The sequence below is a fragment of the Leopardus geoffroyi genome, chromosome A1, assembly GCF_018350155.1.
Source record: "Leopardus geoffroyi isolate Oge1 chromosome A1, O.geoffroyi_Oge1_pat1.0, whole genome shotgun sequence".
NCBI classification, from domain to species: Eukaryota; Metazoa; Chordata; class Mammalia; order Carnivora; family Felidae; genus Leopardus; species Leopardus geoffroyi.
In genome coordinates, this window is record NC_059326.1 from 190,173,671 (window position 1) to 190,199,129 (window position 25,459).

Here is a 25,459-nt window from a genome sequence, read left to right on the forward strand (position 1 = left end):
CAATCCATGAATAAGATAATTGGTAAGGTCGACTTATCAAAATTAAAAAAAAAACTTTTGCTCTGTGAAAGACAATGTCATTGGAATGGAAAGATAAGGCCACAGACTGGGAGAAAATGTTTGCAAAAGACACATTTGGTAAAGGACTGTTCTCCAAAGTACACAAAGAACACATAAAATTCAACAAAAAGAAAGCAAACAGCCTGATTAAAAAATGGGCCAAAAATTTTAAGATACCTAACCAAAAAAGATATATAGATGGCTAATAAATATATGAAAATACTTTTGACATCATATTTTATTAGAAAATGGCAAATTAAAATGAGATAGCACACATACCTATTAGAATGGCTAAGATCCAAAACACTGACAACACCAAATGCTGGCAACAGTGTGGAGCAGCAGGAACTCTCATTCATTGCTGGTGAGAATGCAAAATGGTACAACTACTTTGGAAGACAGTTTGGCAGTTTCTTACAAACTACACATACCTTTTAATTTATTTTTATTTTTATTTTAAAAACTAAACATAATCTTAACATACAGTCTACCAATCATGCTCCTGAATATTAACGCAAATGAATTCAAAACTTATGTCCGTCCACACAAAAACCTGCACATGGTATATATAGCATATTTATTCATAATTGCCCAAACTGGGAAGCAATCAAGATGTCCTTCAGATAAAGAAACTGCCATAAACCAAAACAACACAATAGTATTCAGTGATAAAAAGAAAGGAGCTATCAAGCTATGTAAAGACATGGAGGAACCTTAACTGGATACATGCCCAGTGAAAGAAGCCAATCTGAAAAGGCTACATATCATATGACTTCAAATATTTGACACTCCAGAAAAGACAAAACTATGGAGACAGTAAAAAGATCAGTGATTGGAAGTTTGGGGTTTGGGGTGAGAGATGAATAGGCAGATCACAGAGGATTTTTAAGGCAGTGAAACTCTTTGGTATGGTATTTATAATGGTGGATACATATAGTTACACATTTGCTAAAACCCGTAGAGTGTATAACACTAACAGTGAACCTTAATGTAAACTATGAGCTTTGGGTGATAATGATATATCAGGGTAGGCTCATAACATCAACCATAACAAACATATTACTCTGGCGGGGGGGGGGGGATATCAATAGTGGGGCAGGTGGTGCGTGTGTGGGGAAGGGGAGTAGTGAATTCGTTATGCTTTCTGTTCAATTTTATTGCGAACCTAAAGCTTCGCTAAAAAATAAAGTTTGTTAATTTAAAACGATGTACTTCCTTTAGGGTCAAATAGGAGCAAGCAAGTATCAAAGCCTCTTTCCTAGCTGTTCTGCCAGCTGCGGAGGCAACACCCTGTGTTTCTGAGGATGGCCTGAATTCAGCCCAATTTCCAGAGTGACAAGGAGGAGATGAGGAAAAAAAGGTGATTTGGCCAGGAGTTTGAAGCTGGGATGCCCTGTGAACTTGGGGCATGGTAGATCCCACAGCCACCTCAGGCAACTTCACCTCTTCAAGCCTCAGTTTGCTTACCTGTAATAATATTAGAGTAGCATAGTGGTTACAGACCATTATGGTTTCAGTGGCTCTGAAGTTCCTCATACTTCAGTTGCGAATTCAAGCTTTGACTCCAACCTAGCAGCTTCATGAACATGCTTCCATCACCACCTTCAGTCTCAGTTGCCTCCTCTGTAGGAATATCAGTAGTACCTATGGTAGAGAGTTGTCCTAAGGATAAAATGTGATAATGCACTGGTTACACTGTATGCCTTGTATAATCAATTATGACTATTATTATTAGGTGAACCATATTACATTGCCAAAGTTTGACCCTTTCTGATCTACAAAATCAACAATTCTGTATGCTTTGACCTTATATCTTTTATGGAACTATTATGGGCACTGAATGAGATAATACAGGCACTGTACTTGCTACCATCACATGATAGTGATTATTATTATTATCCACAATTCTGGGGACAGTACCTGGTGTTGAGAATTCAAAGGCCCAAGACACATCAAGAAACTTGATCATTCTCTGTAACTGTCATTTCATTTACTTGTCAGTTCCTATTCCCATCTCTCTTTTTCCTCACCTCGCCCTACCCTAATTGTTACAGTAGAGACCTTGTCTTAGAAATCTTTGTATTTGTAGGGGCACCTGGGTGGCTCAGTTAGTTGAGTGTCCGACTCTTGGGTTCAGCTCAGGTCATGATACCAGGATCATAGGATCAAGCCCCATGTTGGGCTCTCTCTTTCTAAAATAATAAAAAAAAAATTGTTTTAAAAGAGAATCTTTGTGTTTTTAGATTCTAGCAAATGCTAGATACATAATTAACTGCTCAAGAAATGCTGTTGAATGAGTGATTCCAAGAGCTTTATGGGTTTCCCAGGGTTTGGAGGGATTTGCTTCTCCTGTGGATTACTAAGAGAAAAAAAGGAACTAAAGACTAAAATCTTGAACATAACCAAAGAACTTGAGTAAAGGACCCATTTAGGCTTTAATTGCTTCTGTCAAAATGGATCCAATAATCCTAATCTGGTCCCCTCACAGAGTACTTGAAATGCAAAAGTGTTGTGCTGGGAAACAACACATATATTAAAATGGCTAAAATCAAAAGAACTGACAATACTAAGTCCTGCCAAGGATGTGGACCAATTGGAACCCTCACGTATTGCTGGGAGGAATGCAACACCGTACAACCACTTTTAAAAGTACTTTTTTGTAGTTTCTTATGAAGTGAAACATATTTAACCACAAGACCTAGAAATTTCACTCCTAATTATTAACCCTAGAGAAATGAAAACATAGGTTCACATAAAACTTGAATATTTATAGTGACTTCATTCATAATTGTCAAAAACTGGAAACACCCAATGTCGTTCAACAGGTGAATGGATAAACTAACTGTGGTATATCCACACAATGGAATATTACTGAACAATAAAAAGGTGGGAACTATTGATACATGCAACAACGTGGATGAATCTTAGATACATTATGCTGAATGAAACAAGCCAGACTCAAAAAGCTAAATTCTGTATGGTTCCATTTATGTGGCATTCTGGAAAAGGTAATACTAAAAGGACAGAAAGCCAATCAATGATTGCTAGTAGTTGGGAGTAATAGGAAGCAGGAGTAAAGTTTTGGGGGCGATCCTAATTGCAGAAGTGGTTGTTCAAACTGTATGCATTTATCAAAATTCATAGTCATGTACACTAAAAAAAAATGGAGACTATTAATTATGTAAATTATACCCAAACTGGACTTTAAAAAAAGAGCTAGTTGCTGGAAAAATGGTTTACAAAGCAAAGTTGTCACTGGGCCAACATTATTCCCATAGTAAGGGCCAGTGAAGAAAATTCTCCTAAGAGCAACTTGGAAGTGTGCTGAGCCAGAATGAAATAATAACAATTAATTATTTAATTTATAATTTATCTAATTAAACATTTATGATACCTTCTAAATGCTGGTGGGACAAAAGAAGAACAAGGTATACCTCCTATTCACAAAAGGCTCACAATGTAGTGGGAGTGGGGTAAGAAAAAGAAAATTACAGTATAACAGGATCATTATCTTTGATAATAATTAAAGAATCAGTATGTAATTAGACTCTTCACACATCACACAATTAAAAGCACAAGCTAAGCATTATACACTCCTCACCCCTGTACTTAATAGCAGTAGAATGAGGATAATAAAAACTAGCACTTATTGACTGCTTACTACGTGAGAGGTGCTATTCTAAGCAACCATTTAAGCCTCACAAAAACCCTGTGATCTAGGAACCATCATTATCACTGTCCTTTATAGATAAGGCAACAAAGTCATAGGAAACTTTATTTTCCCATGGTCACACAGTTGTAAAGGGTAGCACAGGGATTTAAACCCTGGTATGATGGTCACCTCCTAAACATGACAGTATACTGTGGCTACAGAGAAACAGTGACCTGGGTCACTTGGACTCCCAAAATTTGGAACCGGTTGCTCTAACTCTGCCTCAGTTTCCCTAACATTGGAGGAGAGAGTCAAGCATGCAAAACTCTCTGTGTAAGACACCAGGGTAAACCACTATTCCTCTTGTGATCCTTTCCTGTGTTTACCATTTAACCCATCCACCCCCATTACTAAAATAATATGTAATTATAAAAAGTGGAAGAAGCAAAAAAAAAAAAAAAAGATAAACAAAATGCAAAAAACAAACAAATAAACCTTCATCCACCCATAGTCTCACCACCTAGAGGCAAATACTCTAGCATTTTGGCACATTTCCTTCTAGTCTTTTTCAGAAATGTCTTTTATTTACATAGCTGAGATAAAACTTAAATGTAATTTTGGACCCTGCTTTTTTTCACTTAAAATCAGAGCATAAACTCTTTGTAAATGCTATTTTAAATGAGTGTATAATAATCTATCATATAGATACTCTACAATTTATTAACTATTCCTTCACAGTTGGATATTTAGGTTATTTCCAATATTTTCACTATTATAAATAACACCACTATTAACATTCTAGTCCATAAATCTTGCAGATTATTTTTTTAGGATAGTTTCCCAGAAATGTAATTACTAGGTTAAATGTCAAGAATATTTTAAAGATTACATAAAGATGTAGTATTCTTTACAAATACAAATACATTCTTTACAAATAAATGGAAAGGCTTCCATGGGGTCAAAAGTCATTTGTATGTTTGTTTCTGTGTATAAGTATGGAGTTGAGGGGGTGATGAGAGACAGAATTGGGAACTTTCTCAGTACTTGGTCAGTGCAGTAACCACTTGACTTTTTCTTTTGTGAGCCACTTTCCAATTGTCAGGGACCCATGATGGTTAAATATTGATCACTGAGTGCCAGCAAATGGAAGCAAATTTCATGTACAGAGTTTGTATACCTTTTGCAAGTATACTGTCCATAGCATCAGTGAGACTTGGCACCTCAGTGTTTTTCACTGGGCAGCACCTTCACCACCATTTCCTCAACCGTTCTCATAGCTACTGGGTGAAATGGGTTGGAACAGCCATTACCATTCTCAGGTCATTGGTTAGAAACTGAGGCCCAGAAAGAAGTGACTTACCCAAAGTTACAGAGCTGGTTGGAGAGAGCTGGGACTAGAATTCTACTTTCATGTTTCTAGGGTAAAAGCCCCTGTTACAAACTGAATTATGTCTCCCCACCCCCCAAACCCACATCACCCATTCATATGTTGGAGCCCTGACCTGCAATGTTACTATATTTGGAGACAGGGCCTATAAGGGGGTAATAAAGGTTAAAAGAAGTCATAAGTATAGGGCCCTGATCTCCTAGGATTAGTGCCCTTATAAGAAGAGGAAGACCAGAGCTCTCTGCACACGCACAGAGAAGTAGCCATGTCAGGACACAGCAGAAGGGGGTGGTCTACAAGCAAGGAAAAGAGACCTCACCAGAAACCAACCTTGCTGACACACTGATTGTGGACTTCCAGCTTCCAGAGCTGTGAGAAAATAAATTTGTGTTGTTTAAGTCACCGCATTTGTGGTATTCTGCTATGGCAGCCCTAGCAGACTAATACAGATTCTGGTATCGAGAAGTTGGGGGGGGGGGGGGGGAAGAAGTGTGGGGAGGGGGGTGATTTGCCTAAAAAATGTGGAAATTATTTCTGGAACTGGGTAATAGGGAGAGACTGGATAAGCTGTGGGGTGCATGCTAGAAAAAAAAAACCCTAGGTTGCCTTGAAGGGACGGTTGGTAGAAATTGAATGTTAAAGGCAATTCTGGTGAGGGCTGAGGAAGGAACGAGAAGAGCTATTAAAGAAAGCATCTCTTATTTTAGAGAAGACACATATCATCATGGACAGAATGTTGGTAGAACTGTGAACATTAAAGGTGATTCTGGTGAGGCTTCAGATGGAAATGCAAAACATGGGAATGGAAACTGGGAGAAAGATGATCCTTATCAGGAAGCAGCAAAGAACTTGGCTAACTCGTGTTCTAGTGTTTCATGGAAAGTAGAAATTGCAAGTGATGAACTTGGAAATTTAGCTAAAGAAATTCCTAAGCAAAGTGTTGAAGGTGTGGCCTGGTTTCTCCTTGCCGTTTATAGTAAAACATGAGGCAAATGAGAGAGGCAAATGGAAGGGATTGGTAAGCAAAAACAAACCAGAGTGTGAAGATTTGCAAAATTCTCAGCCCATCCATGTTGCACAAAACAAGAGTGCATGTTCTAGGGTGTATCTGGCAAATCACTCTATAAGGAGGTCACCCATGCAGTGTATCTGCCACCTCAGCAGAAACCAAGAATAGAGATGGGATTTATACCAGCACAGACATTGTCAGTTTGGACCAAAGGGAACAGAGATGGGATAAAATAAAGGAAGGCTATTGGATTTCTGGGATTCTACAGGACAGGATAATAAAGCTATTTGGCTGTGAATATGCTTTATCCTTTAAGAAAAGAGGATTGACCCTGAAGGTGATTCACAGATCATCAAGGCTGCCATTCCCACTATATGCCTAAAGCATACAGCCCAGAGAGCAAGACTATTTCCTTCTGGGTTTCAGAGGGTAGGACCTCCTCTTGGTTTCAGGGCTCTGGGCTGTCCCTGCTTAGTGCCTCAGGGGCAGGGCTACAGCAAAAAGCCACAGGGTGGGGCTCTGCCCCCAGCGGAGGAGGCAAGGCTACTGCCTAGTGAGGATGACACTACTGACCAAGTGGGTCCAGAAGGCAGAGCATTCCTCGAGAGGATTATTCTAGAGCTTTAAGACTTAGTGGAATTTTCCTTGCTAGGTTTTGAATTTGTCTGGGGCCTATCACCCCTTCCTTCCTGTTGATTTCTCCCTTTTGGAATGGGAATATCTATCCTATACCTGTATTTTGGAAGCATGGAACTTGTCTGGTATCTAGGTAGAGAAGAATTTTGCCTCAGGATAGGTCATACTTGGAGCCTGACCCATATCTGATTTAGGTGATACTTCGATAAGACTTTGAACTTGGAACTCATGCTTGAATGGGTTAAGACTTTGGGGATTGTTGGGATGGCATGAATGTATTTTGTGTACAATGAGCGCATGGATTTTGGAGGGGTCAAAGGAAAGAATATTAAGGACTGAACTGTGTCTCTGTCAAATTCATATGCTGAAGCCCAACTATCAGAGTGACTGTCTTTGGAGACAGGGCCTATAAAGAGGTAATAAAGATTAAGTGAGATCATAAGGATGGGGCTCTGACCTGATGGGATTAGTGTCCTTATAAGAAGGAGAAGAGAGAAGAGCTTGGTCTCTTCACACAAGGAGAGAAGACACCATGTGAGGACTCAGTGAGAAGGTGGCCTTCTACAGGCTGGGAAGAAAGATCTTATGGAAAACAACCAAGCCAGCATCTTTATCTTGAACTTCTAGCCCCCAGAACTGTGAAAAAAGTGTCAATCCACCCAGTCCGAGGTATTTTGTTACGGCAGCTCAAGCAGATGATTATAGCCTCTAAATACATCAATGGCTGGGGTGCCTGGGTGGCTCAGTCAGTTAAGCATCTGACTCTTGATTTTGGCTCGGGTCCTGATCTCGCCTTTCAGTTCATGGGATCAAGTCTGGAGTGGGGCTCCACACTGACAGTGTAAAGCCTGCTTGGGATTCTCTCTCTCTCCCTCTCTCTCTCTGCCCCTACCCTGCTCTCATTCTCTCTCACTCAATAATTAAATAAATAAACTTAAAAAATACATCAATGGCAAGACCATATACTTTATTTATCCCATGGGTACCTAATGGTTTTGATAGACCTACCTACTCATCACCTTCCCAATACAGAGTATTTTGTTGAGTTGTACAAACCTGGGTCTGAAGAAAGAGGTGCTGTCAAGGAACAGATAACAAGAGGACTGAGGCTTGGTTTCTAGAACCAGGCTTTGCCAAACCTTGCCAAGGGATCTTGGGCAAGCCACTTCCCTCTGGTTATCAGTTACCCACCTATAAAATAAGGTATGCTGCATCAGACTCTGGAGTTATACACATGTGGGCTTGAATCCAGACTCTGACATTAGCTGTGTGACCTTGCACACATTACTTGGCCCCTCAGATTTAGTTTTCCCATCTCTAAAACAGGATAAGCGTTAGCCCAGGGTATTACTGGGCTAACTGAAAGATGATGTGCAGAGTCCCTGGCACATTTTAAAGGGCAATACAAGTAGTTCTCTTCCTAGATTAGTTAATTAATTAATTAAGTTAATGTATGTAAAGTGGTGAGGACAGTGTCTGGCACTTAGTAAGGGCTGTATCCAGTTTAGTTACTTTTTTTTTTTTTTCCTTCTTACTTGAACAGAGAGTAGGTCCTCAGTAAGTGAGGTCCTTATTATTATTTTGGAGGCTCATCTCCCTTCATTTCCGTCCAAAGGCCTAACTCCTAACTATAGCTAATTTCGGTTTTTCCCCAAATACAGCCCGTGGGCTTTCCCGCCCTAGTACACTTGTCTATTCCGTTTTCTCTGCGTGGTGCTCCATTTCTCCTCCTCCGGAGCTCAGATGTCTTCTCTTCTGGGAATCCTCTCTCCGACACCCCCCTCCTCCCAGTCAGAGGAATGGCTCCTAGATTTGTGTCCTGCTAAGAAAACAACTCCATATAGCACTTAGTTCTTTGTGCTCGGTGGTTCGGTTAACTCTTTCAGAGCCTGCCTCCAAGAGTGGCGGCCTCTAGGGCACGGTGCTGGGTGAGTAGCCTCTGGGTGTCACCCAAGACGTCTTAAGCACAGTGTGGGACAGAGGAAACGGACCCTTGTGCAGACAGGGGTCCAGTTTTAACTCCTAGAAGCCCGAGCCCCCCGACCCTCCCTAGGCCTTGCCCACCATGAAGCCTGCCCCTCCTCGGGCTCCGACCCTCCCTCCCCCGGTCCGCATTACCTGAGCCGACCGGGCTGCCCAGGGGTCCCCCAGGCTCCTCCTCCGCGGTCCCTCCGCCCCCTCCTGGCGGGCGCGTCCCCTCCTCCACCCCGCGGCGGAGCCCTGCGGAGCTGAGGGCGGAGCGTCGTCGCCGATGGCTGGGAGCCGGGCTGGGAGGCGCTGGGAGAGCAGTGGGTTCCAGACGCGCCGCCGCCTGGCCGGGGGGCTGGCATGGCCGCGTGCTTGTGAGCGCGGAGCGCGCGAGGGGCCGCTGCCACCATGCCCGGGGGCGTGGGCGCCGTCCGGCTCTGCCTGCTGGCGCTCGCCCTGCCGGCGTGGACCAGAAGTAAGTGGCGGGGTGCGGGGGCGCTGGGTGAGGATGGAGATGGGTAGGCTGGGTGGCCGGAGGACGTGGGAGTCGCCCCCTGCAACTCCGCGGGGCTGTTCCCCCGCGGTCCCCCAGACTGGGAGCCCGGGCTTTGTTCCCACGTTGTGCAGCCCGGGAGGTGGTGGGGGTCCGGGAGACCCAGAGCAGGCAGAAAACAGCCGGTCCTCTCCCTGGCTTGCCTCCCTCTCCCTCTTTCTCTTTTCCCACTGTTTTTCTGCTTTTGGCTTCTTTCCGCTGCTTTCCTAGTCTCTCCTCCTTTCTCCAGTCTTTGTGTGTGTGTTCCTATAAATATATATCGATAAAATTGGAACCGTACCATATGCACAGTTTTGTGTCTTGCATTCTTCACTTCACAGTGTGAGCGTTTGCCACATCGTTACATTCTGCAAAAACATGACTTTAATGACTATAGATTATATCAAGAAATCGCAGAAGTGTAATCTTCAAAAAGTTAAAAACATGACTCATACAAATATAGGATGAATGGGTGGCAAAGATTCCTTCAATTCATTAAGGAGGCGGCGAGTAGGATGGTGTAGCTGGTTGAAAGCATTAGAGGAACAGGGGTGGTGCAGGTATCCAGGAATTGTTGAAATCATGTGCTGGGACAGATGTAAAAGTGGTCAATGCCCCATCCAGGGAAACAACCATAATCCTTAGTTATCTTTCTCCCATACTAAAGTCATTTGCCTCTCTACCAGACAAAAATTTACAGTTAACATGTTAAGTTCGCAGAGTATGTTTTTTTAATTCGTTGTAAATTAAAAAAAAAGTCAAACAAATGTGCATTCCCCTAGAAAAATTTGGTGATGTATGAGAGGGCCTGTTAAATAGTGCTCCAGTGTGACATTGAAAGGACATCCTGCTTGCTTTTTGCCTCATTTGCAAGTTTTGAACAATTTTTCTTAAGATATACTGTGTTCCTCTATTATTTAGACTTGCTTTCAGCATTTTTTTTTTGCAACCATAAAGATAATTTCATTCCTTTAAATATTCCATTAAATATCGTATAATTCCTTTTTGTTGCAAAGAATCCAGACTTATGAGACCCACTGGAGCAGGGACTATGCCTCTCTGGTTTCCCCACGAATATCAAGCACCTAGCATAGTACTTGGTAAATAGTTAAGCATTCAGAAAACATGAGTAAATGAATGCATTGCTTCTGATATTTACCAGTATGACGATTCTAATGCTAGTCTAATGAGATTATTTTTTCAGATATATTTTGATTGAGAATACACTATATCAGGAATCTGAAAGGAACATCAATCACTCATAATTTTGCCACTCTAACAGAACAGCTGTGGCTATCTTTCATATCGCTCATTGTATTCTATGTGATTGATGTGGTTGGTTTAGAAAGAATAGATTTTTGGAGTCTTCCAAAATCTAGGTCCCCCACCCCAGGAGTCCTATGGATTTAACCTATTCTTGTGGAGACTAATTTGTTTAGGTTTTGGGAAACTACCAGTTTATCGAGGTTATCTGCAAAAGTGAGGTCTGCAGTGCCTAGAACAAATCTCTCCTCAAACAAGTTTCAATTCACCTTTTTTTACAAAATGGGAATCCTGCTGCTTATCTTGTCTTGAGCATGAAGGAGAACCAAGTGGTGATAGTGATTTGGAAAGTAGGAAGTGATCTGCAAATGCAAACTTGCCATTAGGAAGCTCAAGGTAATGCCACGATGCTTTGTGGTTCTGGGAGCAATTTCACAGTGACTCTCCCCAGTAATGCTGTGACATAGGCAGGCGGGTATCATGGTCTTCATTTTACAGATGAGCAAGCTGAAGCTCAGTGGGAATCACCCATGGGCCTGAATCTGACCCATGATTCTGAACATACCCAGAATCCGACCACTTCATTCTTCTCCACTGAGGTCATTTTAGTCTGAGCCACCATCATCACTCACCAGGTCTCCAGCCTGGCCATCTTGCTTCTACTCTCACTCCCACACCCTCCCCCACCATACCCCCCCATCTCCACCCAGCCGGCAGAATGATCTTTTAAAAACTGAATACAGATCATATTGCTCTGTGTCTAAACACTCCAGTGCCTACTGATCTGTTTATTTTGAGAGAGAGACGGACAGAGAGAGAGAGAGAGAGCGTGAGTGCACGTGTGAGTTGGGGAGGGGCAGAGAGAGAAGGAGAAAGAGAGAAATCCCAAGCAGGCTCTGTACTGTCAGTGCAGAGCCCCATTAGGGACTACATCTTGTGAACCATGAGATCATGATCTGAGCTGAAATCAAGAGTTGGATGCTTAACCCAGGGCCACCCAGGTGCCCCTCCAAGTCTATTTATAATAAAATCCAGACACTTTCCATGGCTTCTGTGATACAGACCTATGGCTCTCTTGCTGACCACATCTCCTACCAACTTTGCTGCTCATTGACTAGATTCTACCTAGTAAATCTCCTACCAATCAACCACATCTCCTACCAACTTCCCCACTCATTTACTAGATTCTACCTCTACCTTCTGCTTGCTCCTTAAATGGGCCAAGTCCACTTCTGCTCACGCATGACCATTGATTGCTCTTGCTAGCCCCTCTCCCTGGGGCACTCTTCCCCAGATCTTTGCATGGCTGCCTTCTGGTCTCTCAGATCTTAAATGCCATCTTTGCTGATCATCCTGTCTAAAATAGGTACTTCCTCTTCAGTGTCTCTTTATTCTATGACCCTGTTGGACCATTTGAGAATATTTGTGGATTGTGCATCTCTCACCTCTAGAAAGTAAACTGTGGAGAGTACAGAGACCTTGGTAAGCCCTGTGTACCACTATATGGCCAACAACTAGCAGAGTGCTTGACTCATAGGAAGTGCCAACAGCCTGGCATCCAGCAGGTCTCCTAATGACCCACTAAGGTGTTCTTTCCAGTTGGCAATGCATGCCTAGCTTAGCTAGGGTGCAAACTCCTGGGATACCAATGGTTGTGCATCCTGTATTGGCAGGAGAAAACGGGGAAGGCAGCCCCCAGCTGCAGCATGAACTAATAATACCTCAGTGGAAGGTTGCAGAAAACCCCACGAAAGAAAAGGTAAGACACTAAAATATCTTATTTTCAAAGGCAGGAGCTGACAGCTCCATTATGTGAAGTGGCGGGCCACCTTCTTAATGTTCCTGGAAGCCCAGTCATCATTATAAGTTCTGTTTCTGACCCACTCTACATCCTCTCTGTATATTGGTTTTGAAAATCCCACTTGGGACTTTCCTTCATTGTGTGACAAACTTGTAGAACACTTTCAAATGCTATTAGTTGAGGAAATGAAAATTATTGATGCTGACACAAGCTAAGTGCAAATAGTCACAAAAATCACCATCTCTCAAATGGAATTGATTAAATATTGTCATTGCTATATTTTGTCTATATAATATATGCTTTATTTTATTGATGACATAATTTACTTGAAGAGAAAAATAATAATTCAAACTATTTTTAAGAGTCAGGGAGGGATCTAGTACTGGGAAATACATCTTAAAATGCAGTAGGGCTCCTTGGGCCATAATACCAGAAAAATGCACAGGCTTTCTCAAGGGGATTGGGAGCAAGACAGAAAATATTATCCTGTTATGCAGAGAGGACCTGTACATCTAGGATATTCTTTGTGGTTCTGGTCTTTATAGTTCAAGTGAGTCATGAAAGGGCTAGAAAGTAAGACATGATTGCTGCGTGCCAGTAACCAGCTATGGGACTTTCTACTTTCTGAACTTCAGTTTCCTCATTTATAAAATAGGGCTTAGAGAGGATAGGAAGAAAGAGGACTGTGGAGAAGGGAGAGTTAATAAGGTCCTTTGGGCTCATGATTTATTGGGCAGCATATAAAAGCAGGAAAGACTTCAGACTTTGTGGCTTTTGAGTCTGGAAAGGTAAATGGGGGCTGGGGGTGGAGAAATGCTTGGAATCCTTGAAGTTATGGCTAGAGTAATACAGACATGTCCAAAAATGCTTCAGTTTGAATTTATTAAGGGAACTTCCTGCAAAAATTTTAGGAGAAATGAAAGTAAGTAACATTTTATCCTAAAGACAATAAATGCATGGAATTCATTTCATCAAAAAGTAGGAAAGCTAAAAATAGCTTCAGGGAAAGTCTAGACAGATTGATGGATGGCTATCCTAGAGCAGGTTATTTTTAAAAAATAGGATCTTGGATAGTCCAATTTATCCATTATTGCTCAAGGAATGGATCCGATAATTTTTGTAGAGGTTCTGTGTTCCTTCTAGATGTGGGATGCCTAGCATCCTCAGGAAGGGCCTGAGAAACAAAGTGGAGCTCTAGATCCTGTCTTTATTTCTAGCCATTGTCTGCCCTGAATCTGGGTCAAAATATTTTGTAGGATTAGTCGGCACAGTGCCCTGTGCCATAAGTATCCATTGAATGAACAAATGAATGAGTGTCAGAGAGAGAGAGAGTAGAAGGTAGGTTTCACTAAGGCCTCTTATTCTCATTTATGTAATTAATTCATTCATCAAACATTCATTGAACATTCACTGTATACTAAATATCGTACCAGATCTTATGGGGGCTGCACATACACAGGACAGATTTCTGATACCCTATGGAGCTGAAGATATATTTACTTACTTATTTATTTGTTTGTTTATTTATTTATTTATTTATATTTATTTTATTTATTTAATCTATCTCTAAAGAGAAAGGAATTTTAACCCTTTCCTGCAGGAAGTATAAATATCAGTGTCTGAGCATCTTCCACACCAGAGGGAAATATTTTTGGAGTGCCCACTTATAAATACTCGTACTCATGTTGCAGCTTGTGTCTCTTTGGAGGAGACGTGACAGTGCTTAGATGTGTGTCAACTTGCCTTTTTTGTCTGGACTGTCACATGGCCGTCTACTCCTTGAATGAGGGAATTGCTACAGCTCTGTTGGTGTGTACTTTTCCTCAAATGCCCACTTGGGACTGTGTCCTGATGCTTGGTGTCATTGGGCAGGGTTCTTGCTCTGGAACATCCCAGAGTAAAGCAGCAAAGGATCAGCAACCAGAATGGGTGTTAACAGAGCTGCATCAGGGCATCAGAAACAGAGATGTGGATCCCGTAGTGAAGTTATTGTGCAAACATCCACCTTGCTTCCTCTCCCCATGATTTTGAAATGTCCCTTTTTAAGAGAAGTCAATAGGATGAATTAGTGCAAAAATAGCAAAGGACAGGGTTGCCTAAGCTTCCTGTAGCAGAACGTTCAGATCTCATCAGAGCCCTTGGTGGTGTGACTGTCCCAGGGATGCCCAGGACCCTAACGGCAGATGCAGTTTGGGGCAAATGAGAAGAGAAATGTACTTGGCAGAGGAAGGTCCCCAACCAGAGGTGGCAAAGCAGTTGGCCCACTTTCTCAGATGCTGAAACTAAGCTTTGAGATCATTCTTAAAAGGGACAGAAGCTCCACTCTATCAAGAGCTTCTGTGGATTGAAAAAAGACTTCAAGAGTTTCTCAGTTCCTTGGTCCCAACTTAGAGAATGTGCATTTAAAGCACACCAAAGAATTGATCCTGTTTTTTTTTTTAAGTTTATTTAATTTTGAGAGAGAGAGAGAGAGAGTGAGAAGCATATGCATGAGTGGGGGAAGGGGAGAAAGAGAGAGAGAGGACAGGGAGAGAGAATCCCAAGCAGGTTCCATGTGGTCAGTGTGAAGCTTGACTCAGGGCTTGATCTCACAACCGTGAGATCGTGAGTTGGACGCTTAACTGCTTAACTGACTGAGCTACTCAGGTGCCCTTGGTCTTGTTTTTGATATGTTTAAATATGTAAATATCTCATTTCAAATAAACAATTTTTCCTTTGAAATAAGTTCAACCACCTTAAGTTGAATTGTTGAAGCATGGAATTTTATTATGACTTGAATTTTTAATTTCTTTGAAATTTTCCATGATAATAAGGTAAAAAGAGATTAAAAGCCCATCACGTAAAATATAAAAGCAATTCTAAAAACATGGAAAGATGCACAAAGAAAATAAAATTAACCCATGATCCTATTGCTGAGAAGTAACTGTGGTAACCTTTTGATATATTTCTCTCTACAAAAGCATATTTAAATAAAATAAAATAAACAGTGTTGTTTTGAGCCTTTGTGTACTTAATAATTATCATGTGTACTTTCTTGATAGTTTAAAAGTTATTTGAAGTCATTTTTAATGACTGTCTAGTGTTTTGCCATATGATTGATTATAATTTATTTAACCATTCTATTATTGGACATTCAAGTCATATTTCATTAATCATTATTGTAGGTAATGAGCATCCTTGTATATAAAACTTTACTTGTGCTTCCATTTGCTCTTTTAATATAGAATTTTACTGAGTCAGAGGGTCTAAACATTCAAAAACTCTTGGTCCAACTTTCAAATTATTTCCCAGTGAGTTTGTATCAATTTAAATTCTCACTGGTAGGGTATGAGAGTGCCCATTTTTCATTATGCCCCACTGCCTTGTGATTTATGGGTCCTAAAAAATATTTGTCACTGTGATTTTTTAAAATGTATCTTTAAAAAATTTTATTTTTTGGCGGGAGCAGTTACCAGTGATGTTGAACGTGTGTGTGTGTGTGTGTGTGTGTGTGCGTGCGCTTATTGGCCATGATATCTCAAATAATTTATTCTGAGTGTGTTGCTAATTTGGCTATCTGTAAGTTCTTATGTGCTTAAAATGTATCTTATAAAACCTTAGTTAGAGGCTCTTCTAGTTGTCTCCTCTGAAATGGGTGGGTGAGTGGGGCATCCAAACCAAGAGCCAAAATAACATAAAATAAGAACTCACTATGAAGAGAGTTCTCCTGGTATTTTAGATAATAGCCAACATGTATCAGGGGCTTTCAGTGTGCCAGGCCCTGAGACAAAGTTTTTACATTTACTGTGTCACTTTATCCCTACAAGGTTCCCATAAGGATGACTATTGTTATCTCTATTTTATAAATGAGGAAACTGAGCTAGTGGGAGGTTCAGGAACACGCCCAGGTTGGCACAACTACAGTGTCAGAGCTCAGAGCTAGCACTTGAATCCAGATGTGACTCTACACAGAATTTACCACTGAAGATTGTGTTGTTGGGTGTTTGCCTTTCCCAGACCTGTACGTGAGCACTTCCATCACATCTCAGCTTGAAGTTTCTTTCCTTTGTGTTTGAAGAGAGGTGGATGGGGGAGGGGAATTGGGTCCTGCGGGGACTGAAGTAATTTCATGTTTGGGCTGGAAGTGCAATTGACCCTTTCTCGTTCACTTCCTGTGGATCAATGTGAGAGCACTGTGCTGGATCCTGTGTCTGTTCCTGGGAGCCTTGTCCCTGCTTTTAGGAACTGACATTCTTTTGTTGTTGCTTCTAGCATCCACTCAAAGCTGAGCTCAGGGTAATGGCTGAGGGGCAAGAATTGATCGTGGACCTAAAGAAGAATGAGTAAGTGGACTCTTCCTTGTCTAAAATGAAACAATTCACTTCCCTGTCAACGCCGGATGCAGGTGCCATTGTTTTGGAAAGAAGCAGTTTGTTAAATGACCCAGGCTCTCAATCTGTGGTTCCTTTGTAGGGAATGTCTTGCAAAGACAGCATATCCACAGTCTCTTGATTTGCTGTGAAATTACTGGACCGTTTAACGTCTTCCTTGAATTTCCTCTGGTTGTATTTCCGGGGCTCTTAGAGTTCACTGCAGGCTCACAGGGGCGTGTGTGTGTGTGTGTGTGTGTGTGTGTGTGTGTGTGTGTGTTTGTGTGAGAGAGAGAGAGAGAGAGAGACAAAGGGAGGGATGGACTGGAGGACTTTGGCAGCTGTCTTACTAGCTCCAGCACAGCGCATGGCAGGAAGTGAAGGAGATTAGAGGAAAACAGCAGAGAGCAGAGAGGCAGGGTGGAGTGTTCTGGGATTTTGCACCTCACACGCGGGCTGCTCCATCTGTTCTGGGTCAGCTAAGTCTGAGATTCTGCCAATAAGGGCATGGTCAGCAGTCCCCTGGCTTAATCAGGCTGATTCTTCCATCTTCCTAACCTCATTCATCTTGGGTGGCTGCCTGGCTCAGGAATATTTCCACATTGATTTGCCATCAAGTGCAGTTGTATCTTGATTCATGTTATTGAGCAGGTGAATAGACATAAAGCATGGCTGCTTTTTCGCCATTCCCAATCTGCTTGGCCACTGGAGAGCTCTGCTCACTTGGCTGGGGGATGCTGAGGCCTTTGGTGTTTTCCCACTAACCAGTTCTGCCTCACAGACCTCACAGATAAGGCTGCATGGCTCAGGGAACTGCCTGCCTCCTCTTGGCAGCCTCTTGAGTCCCCTAGAAGCAGATGAGTAATCAAATGCATCACTGCCAAGAAAGGGATGGATAGGGACCTTCCCGTATCCAGAAGGATGGGAATGGCTGCTGAGCTTGGGTGGAAAGCAAGAATATAAATTATTCCAAATTTGGGCTTTGGACACTTGCAAAGGAGGGCGAGTGGTGTTGGAAGTGTGGCAAATGTATGCCTTAAGCAGCATGTACAGTAATGGACTTCATCCACACCTTTCCTCTGTCTCCAGTATATATATGGTGGCCTTCGGGAAGCTAAACAGATGGGCAACTCAAACATTTTTGCTACTTTCCTCCTACAGTGAAACCACCCCAAGAATGGGTTTCTTTTGTCCCATTTTCCTGGAGCAGATTTGGCTGGCTATGTCCTCAGAAGGCATAGGCTCTGCATGACTGGGATTTCTGTTTGCATTGTCTTCCTTTCGTCCTGCAGGAAATGCCTTCAGAGGGTCTGTTCTTGACTGTCTCTCAGGAGCCTGCTTTAGTTTCCCATGACCCCAGCCTTCCAGCTCTAGTCTGAATATTTGCTATTGCCACCTGAGCCTCATCTGTCCTATTTGGCCCCAAGTGAAGCATTTGGGCCTTCAACTTCCTCTGGGTAGTACAAGTGATGGGGGTGATGTCATGGGTAAATGGGATCCCAGCAGTCATCCTTCCCTCATGTTTTGGAACCTGTGCAAGAGGTCATTGGAAGTTAGAGCAGAAAGACATCTTAGAAAAACACTGAGTGCAACCGTCTTTTGTGTGGTTGTAGAAACTTTGAATCAGAGAGGGTTAGGCACTTGTCTAAGGTCACACAGCAAGTAAATGAGAGAGGTGAAAGTAGGATCATTTGTGTTCTTGGCTTGGTTCTAGAGTCACAGAAATCCAGGTTCGGCTTACGAGCTGTGTAACCTGGGGCAAATTGTTGCCACTTTTGGAAACTCAGTGCCCTTATCTATAAAATGCAGAATGTGACGCTGACTAACTTCATAGGGTGATTGTGAGGACTGAATGTGGTGGTGCTCGTGAAGTGCTTATAAAACACATGGTGATCAACCACTGTTGTGATTTTTATTGTCCCAAACTGAGAGGTTCCAGAGGAGAGCCTGGCACACAGCTCTACTGTCTGCTACTCCAGGCAGCTCTTTGGTTTCCCACTGAACAGCAGGGGTGGGGGCGGGGGGTTGCTGGATGTGGTTCCTGGCCTCCTTGAGTTGGCAGAAGGCAGGAGGCTTGACAAAAATGGAAGCAGCAGAGCCAAACAATATGACCTCACCAGGTATCCCTAGGGGACAGCTTCCTGCTATTTTCGTCCAAATTGGGTTTTTTGTTTTTGAACATGTGTTAGCAAGCGGAACTCTAACTGCACACGACTTCCTAGTGTGTTTATTTCCCAAAGCCTTCTCATTCATGGTGCTTGTGAATCTGGATTCAAAACAGCTGGGGGGGGGGGAGGGGAGCTGGGGGAAGTGGGGGAATGATGCTTTTCTGATTTTTCAAATTGCTGTGTTAAAGTTTTTGTAATCCCGTGATATTTGAGGGGAAGCTAGGCCCTATGCCTGGTGACTTCTCAGTCTCTGGTTCTTCATTTCCCCCACCGATTCATTCACTGTCATGCATCTATTATGTACCTGCAGCGTTGCAGGCACCAGTGTTGGTACTGGGGACATGGCTGGGTGAACAGAACAGTTCTGCCCTATGGAGCTTATATTCTAGTGGCAAGAACAGTACACAAGTAAACAAGTAAACTGTGGTATGTCTGATGACAAGTGCTATGGAGGAAACAAAGTTGGGGGAGGCAGGAGGGGTCAGGATGGAGGTGCTTTTCAGAATGGTGGTCAGAAAAGGCTTTGGTGGTGTTTTGATATTGGGGTGAAGACCTAAAGGAGGTGAGGAAGTGAGCCATGTGGACAGCTAAGAGATGACAATTCCAAGGAGAAGCAGCAACCAAGTTTAAATCCTGATAGGTTATGAAGGCTTCCTCCATCCCCATACATTTCCCCACATATTGGATTCTGAGGCCTCCCAGGGCAAGGACTGTGGGCAAGGGCTTCTGGGATTCTGAGGGAAGGGAGAGGACATTTCTAATTTATTTTTCATCATCCTGAGGTGTCTGGCCTTCTCCCATCAAGTCAAAGCCCATGTGCTAATGCATGGCCCAAAATAGCAGTGAGCAGGCCTTTAATGGAATTCACACATGGAGAGATTTCCAAGAATGGTGGGGATGGAGGAGCAGGGGGTGGGCCGGGAGAGTCGGGGTGTAGCAAACAGGCTTTCAGCTCAGACACTGAGAGTTGCCTTAGTTCAATAACGTCACAACTGGCAGCCTTTTCCTGCTGTGAAGCAACTCAGGATAAATGGCTGTATGCCCATGGGAGACACACACTCTTTTATAGAGTGAAAAGGAGTGACATTGTAGGGCTAACCACAATATGGCTTTCATGTTCGACAGTTCTGGGTTCAGATCCTGGCTCTGCTACTTAACTAACTGTGTATTCTCTTTAAGTCTCAGTTTCCCTATCCAGGGTATAATGATAGTGCTGTGCCATGAGCCATAGGGAGGATGAAATGAGATGGTATGTGTAAAGGGCCCAGCATTGTGCCTGGCTTATATTCCATACTCAGTAAATGGCAGCTACTATTATTTCTTGCTCATGGTTTTTTAATTGCAAAAGCAATACATGCTCATTGTAAAACATTTAGCAATACCAAAATATGGTAAGTTAAGGAACGAGAGCCTCACAGGCTCAAAGTGAATCCACTCTTTGGTGGGCCTACCCAGGACCTTTTCTGTGTGTGTGAGAACACGCGCACAGATATGCATAAACACAGTTGCACGGAAGCACATATACCGGCTGCTATTTTTGTTGGGGAGGGAGGAGCAGAAATGAGATTATACTATATACATTGTTCCATGCTTGTTTATTTAGACTTAACTGTATGTCTGAAGTAGTACTCTACTCCAATAAAGTGTATATTATGTTCTTTTACGTTAACTCACACATCTACACATGATTTGCAAATGTTGGTGCATAGCTGTTATTAAGAGAATCTTACTTGCGATTGAGGCATAGCGGTCCGGTGGAGAGAGTACTGAGCTCAGAGACACATGATGTAGAGGTGAACAATAAGCCAATTGGCTCTCCTGGGCCTCAATTTTCTCATCTGTAAAATGGGGATTTTGTCCCCATTGGGCTCTACGAGCTTTTTCCTTCACTACATATTTAAAGGATGTGGTGTAAGTAGAAAAATGGAAAATAAGACCCTTCCTTAGGGATTTTGCTCTCCAGTTAAAGAAACATCCTTGAAAATAAGGCAGTGGGATAAAAGCAAGTGCCCCAAAACCACAGACCTTGAAGTAGAGTTTGAACTTCCAGCTCAGGACTCACCGTTTAGGCAACATAAACAGGAAAAGGGAAACAACAGGGAAGAAATTATAGGCTGTTATTTTCACAACCCAAAATTTTGAGTCATAAATCCGTAATATTTTTTCTGCATATAATTTCCCCCATACCCTGAGGACTGCCTCATCAACCCAGAAACTGTATTGGACAAAAATCTGTTTGGTGAAATCAAATGGACTCTTCCTTAGCTGTAAGCATCTAGGGAGATGAACACCTCCAGGACATGTAGGCTTTGGTTCACCCCCTTCTCCTTTCTGCACTTTTTCCCAAGAGGAGAGCCCACTGAACTGTTGAATCAGCTTGCAGGATGCTCGATGCTCATTGGGTTGCACCCAAGGGCAGGATCACTAGGTTACAAGGTCACCTTCAAAAGCACATGAGTAGCTCAACTAGTGGGCACTCTGCCCAGAGGACCTTTGGCCATGTACTTCTCCCTGCTGGTCTCTTGAGCACATTCTGGAACTCTTAATTTCCTCGGTATACTGTCTTTCCTTGAGTCCAAATGATGATAAGATTTAGATTTTGGCTTGGGAAAGAGGTGACAACCTGGAAAGTTAATATTCACTGCTAATGGAGTGATCTAGTGCCCTAGTTTTCTCCTTTTTCCCCTCAATTCTATTTGAATTATGTAATACTGGAGGGTTGGAGAAGGGGAGAATTAGCAATCAGGAAAGGAGTTTTTCAGTAAGAGACAGGCTGGATTAGTTAAGCACCTCTTAGTGCCACACTTCCCTTCCAAGGAGGCCTGGGAGAAATATATAGCTGATCCAGACCAAAACCGTGAATACACCCAGGCCACTGTGCTCTCTGCTCTCTCCACCTTCCCAGCTTCCTCTTGAGTTGAGAGTAGACTTTAACATCTTATCTAGGATAAAGGACAGCTCTGTCTGACCCTTTATTGTCAGGAGCTTCATTTGTTGTTGGCAAACTTCAATTTCCCTGGATCAAAGACCAGCTTAAGAAAGGCTTAGATGCTATCCCAGTCCGCTTGGTAAACCATGCTTCACTGAGTTGCATTTAAATGAGTCAACAGACATATGGATTACATTTCACTTAAAATACACATGGCTTAAGAAATTAGAGGATATCGTTCTTTAACCAAGTATTTGGCAGATCTAAAGTATTCAAAATGTTTTTCCAAACTCGACATGCAGCTGGGCTCCCCATTCCCCACAGCTGAGACTGAATAACTGAAGGAAGCTGGTGCTGAGGAAATGGTTGAGTGGATGGGCGGGGACACCAGAATTTGATGAGAGCTGCCTGTAAGTGTCTGCGGTCTTCTTCAAATGTTTTCTGAAGTATCAGGAACTCAGTTAACCCTGCTGCATTGACTTTGAGGCATCGGAGGCAGAAGCGGATACAAATTCCAAGTATCACACTAGGCACCTTGCCCCAGAGACACCTGTGGTCCTGCTGGAGATGTAGTTTCCAGTTGTAGCTTTGTAGACGGAGATGGATTTCATCTACAATTCCCACGTTGCCCAGAACCCCTAGAGTTGCAGACCGAATGGATCGCCAGCCAATCTGATGTGATCTTTTTGCAAGCCAAATTCTCACATAAGCAGCGTCTTTATTATTTCTAAATGACTGGAGACTTGATACCGCTTTCTTAGGGTCCGTTGCATAAATTCAGTTTCAGTAATTAGGAGAGCTGATCTGAAGGGAGGTAGCTATACAGTTGCCAGAAGAGAGTATCGGGGAGCATCTGGAATTGAAATAACCTAGAAGTGCTGATTCTGAAGGCCGCGAGTGAGCCCATACACCCAGAACATCATAATCCATAGAGTAGAACAGACTCAGGCTTTGGTGCCACAGAGACCCAGATTCAGTTCCAGGCACCGACACTTCCCGGTTAGGTGGCCTTTGGCAAGTCACCTGCCTTCTGAATATTTTCTTTATCTATATTCATAATAATACTCAGTCCTTGGTGAGCATGTGCTGAGAGCCAGTCACTGTGCAGAGACACTTCACGCACTGTTCTATTTAATCCCCATGGCAACCCTTTGAAGGAGGTATTATTGTTATTCATATTTTATGAATAAGGAAACTCAAGTGTAAGGATGTTTAAGTAATTTACCCAATGTCAGGCAGAGCCAGGAGCCAAACTCAGAACCATCTGCCTCTTACTATATTCTACCACATGCATAGAAAATAGATATCAATACCTTCATTGCAGGGTGGTGTAAATTGAAAATTGCTCTCTACCCCAAGATATTCACATTCTAATCCTGGGAACATGAGACTATGTTACTTTATGCAGCAAAAAAAGAGTCTTTGTAAATGCGATTAAATTAAAGATCTTGAAAAGGGGAGATTATCCTGGATTATCTAGGTGGCCCTCAGTGAAATCACAAATACATTTATAAGAGGGAGGCAGAGGGAGACTTGATCGTAGACAGGAGAAGACAGTGTATAACCATGGAGGTAGAGACTGGAGTAACGTGGCCACAAGCCATGGAATGCAGGCAGCCACTGGAAGCTTGATGGGGCAAGGAATGGAATCTCCCAGGGGGAGTGCAGTCCTGTTGTCACCTTGATTTTGGCTCAGTGGTCCTGTTGGAGATGTTGTTTCCAACTGTAGCTTTGTAGACTGAGATGGATTTCATCTACAGTTCCCATGTAAGACGGATTTCATTCTTCTGGCCTCCAAAATCGGGAAAGAAAAATTTCCTGTAATGTTTAAAGCCACCAAGTTTATGGTAATATACAGCAACCACAGGAAATGAATACCCAGGGCTCATGAGTTTAGTGGTAATGTATTAGGAGGTGCTCAGTACAGTGCCTAGCACATAACAAGCAGGTTTCAATACACACTAACTTTCATTAATGCAAAACCAAGAACAAATGTTTTCTAAAGTGCCTTGGTAATGCATAACATTGCACACGGCCCCTGTGACTGTCTTCATGCATGAAGCGACAAGAGAAAAACATATTGAGAAATAGTGTTGTGTGGTTATTACTTACCAGCATTTCCTAAGTTCCAGGTCATGTACTCTGATGCTCAGTCTGCCTTCAGGTAACTTCTGGCTGAGGAATGATGGTCAGATATTAATAATGGTGTCAACAACCATGGTAATTATAGCTGTTACCATGTAAAAGATGCTTACATAGCAGGCACTGTTCAGAGGTCTCTATGTGGTTCATCTAAGTGAATCCTCACAACAACTCTGAGGTGTAGGTACCTGTATTAGCCTTATTTGGCAGATGGAGACCTTGAGACATGGAACAGTGTGACTTGCTCAAGGTCACCTGGGTTGGAAGGGCAGAGCCAGGATGTGAAGCTAGATCTGTTTGGTTTCAAAGCCCAGGCTCTTAGCCATGGCCTTGTATTGCTTCTCAGATGCCTTGCCCTTGCTCTATATGTTCTATCTCAGTTAGAACTGGCATTACTTCCCCATTCTACCTTCCCTCTTCCCTTTCCTTCTGTCTGTCCTAGGCCTTGATTAGGATCTGGATTTCAGTGTATGGTATGGATTTAGAGCTTGGCTCTTTGCACCCACTGATGACGTAAGCTTGTTGAGTCTCAGTTTTCTCATCCACTTAATGGGGCTAATAATAGTGGCCACCTCGCTGGATGTTGTGTGAGTTCAATAACGTAATGCTCTTAGAGGATGTGCACAAGGCCTGGTGCACCATGAAAGTGTAATAAATAGTCGCTATTATTTGTAATTCTCAGGGTCGGAAAAACAGTTAAGAATGAAGTAAGAGGGAATTCCCCTGGGTTGGTTTCCAAATGTAATTTGGAGGAGTTGACCTTAGAACCCATTGCCCCTGAGAGGAAATTCACTTCTGCTCTCCAGGCATGCCCAGTTTGACCTAACTGTATCTCAAGAATACAGCTTTGTAGGGTTCTCTAGCCAGCCAAACTGTACCTCTTTTCTGTGCCTGCAGAATCAGTGCCCAGCCACTCCCTTGGCAAAACCCTGAACTGTCCGATATGGAGGTCAGGATTTGTTTGCCGGTTCCGGCTCTATCTCCTTCCAGGGATCCACAGCCAGGGCTGCCTGTGTAGCCAGGAAGGATGTCCATGGTTTTCTTTTGTCTCAAGCTTATTTCTCCTGGCGACCCTTCAGCAGGAGCACGGGGTAAAATGAATGGGAGGAAGCTGTCAGCTGCCCTGTTGGCCTTAGATGGACCCTTGTCAGAGCAAAGGGAAGTACTGCACTTGGAGGAAGTCAGGAGTTGATTCTTGAGTTTAAGGATCCCTTTACCATCAGACTGTTTACCTTAAGGTCACAACGACAGCAGGCATCCAGCGTGTACACATTGATGCTGAACTTAGTCTCTTACATAGATTTTTTTAAAGCCCTTTGTAAATCTCCATGTAAATTTACCCAAATAGGGTTATACTACATCCTCAGTTTTATAAATTTTTTTTCAGTTGGAAATATAGCATGGACAATCATCAAATCATTAAAAAAATTTACACAAGAAAGTTTTGGAGTGCTTGAAAACTTTGATGATACATTCTAGAAAAAAATTACACAAGAAATAGAGTTTCAAAATAAATGAGATCATACTGTATATATTATTCTGTAATTTGCTTTTTTAGTATTT

At 42.6% G+C, this 25,459-nt stretch overlaps 1 protein-coding gene and 1 long non-coding RNA gene across 3 annotated transcripts in view; one reads left to right on the top strand and one right to left on the bottom strand.

Annotated features, from left to right (window-relative positions):
- Positions 1-896: 896 nt before the first annotated feature.
- LOC123611543 lies at positions 897-8,973 on the bottom strand. 2 transcript variants are annotated; one of them, XR_006718717.1, is made up of 4 exons: positions 8,863-8,973; positions 7,801-7,935; positions 4,890-4,992; positions 897-1,722 (listed from the first exon to the last, which is right to left on the bottom strand). It is a non-coding gene; the product is annotated as an uncharacterized LOC123611543 (long non-coding RNA). The 2 variants fall into 2 exon arrangements; XR_006718718.1 differs by lacking the exon at positions 4,890-4,992.
- Positions 8,723-25,459, top strand: part of ADAM19 (ADAM metallopeptidase domain 19) — an 81,819-nt gene continuing 65,082 nt past the window's right edge. The window contains exons 1-3 of the mRNA XM_045503573.1: positions 8,723-9,187; positions 12,181-12,266; positions 16,560-16,630. Coding sequence (XP_045359529.1) covers positions 9,121-9,187; positions 12,181-12,266; positions 16,560-16,630 — 224 coding nt within the window. The 5' untranslated portion in view covers positions 8,723-9,120. The remainder of the gene's footprint in view (positions 9,188-12,180; positions 12,267-16,559; positions 16,631-25,459) is intronic.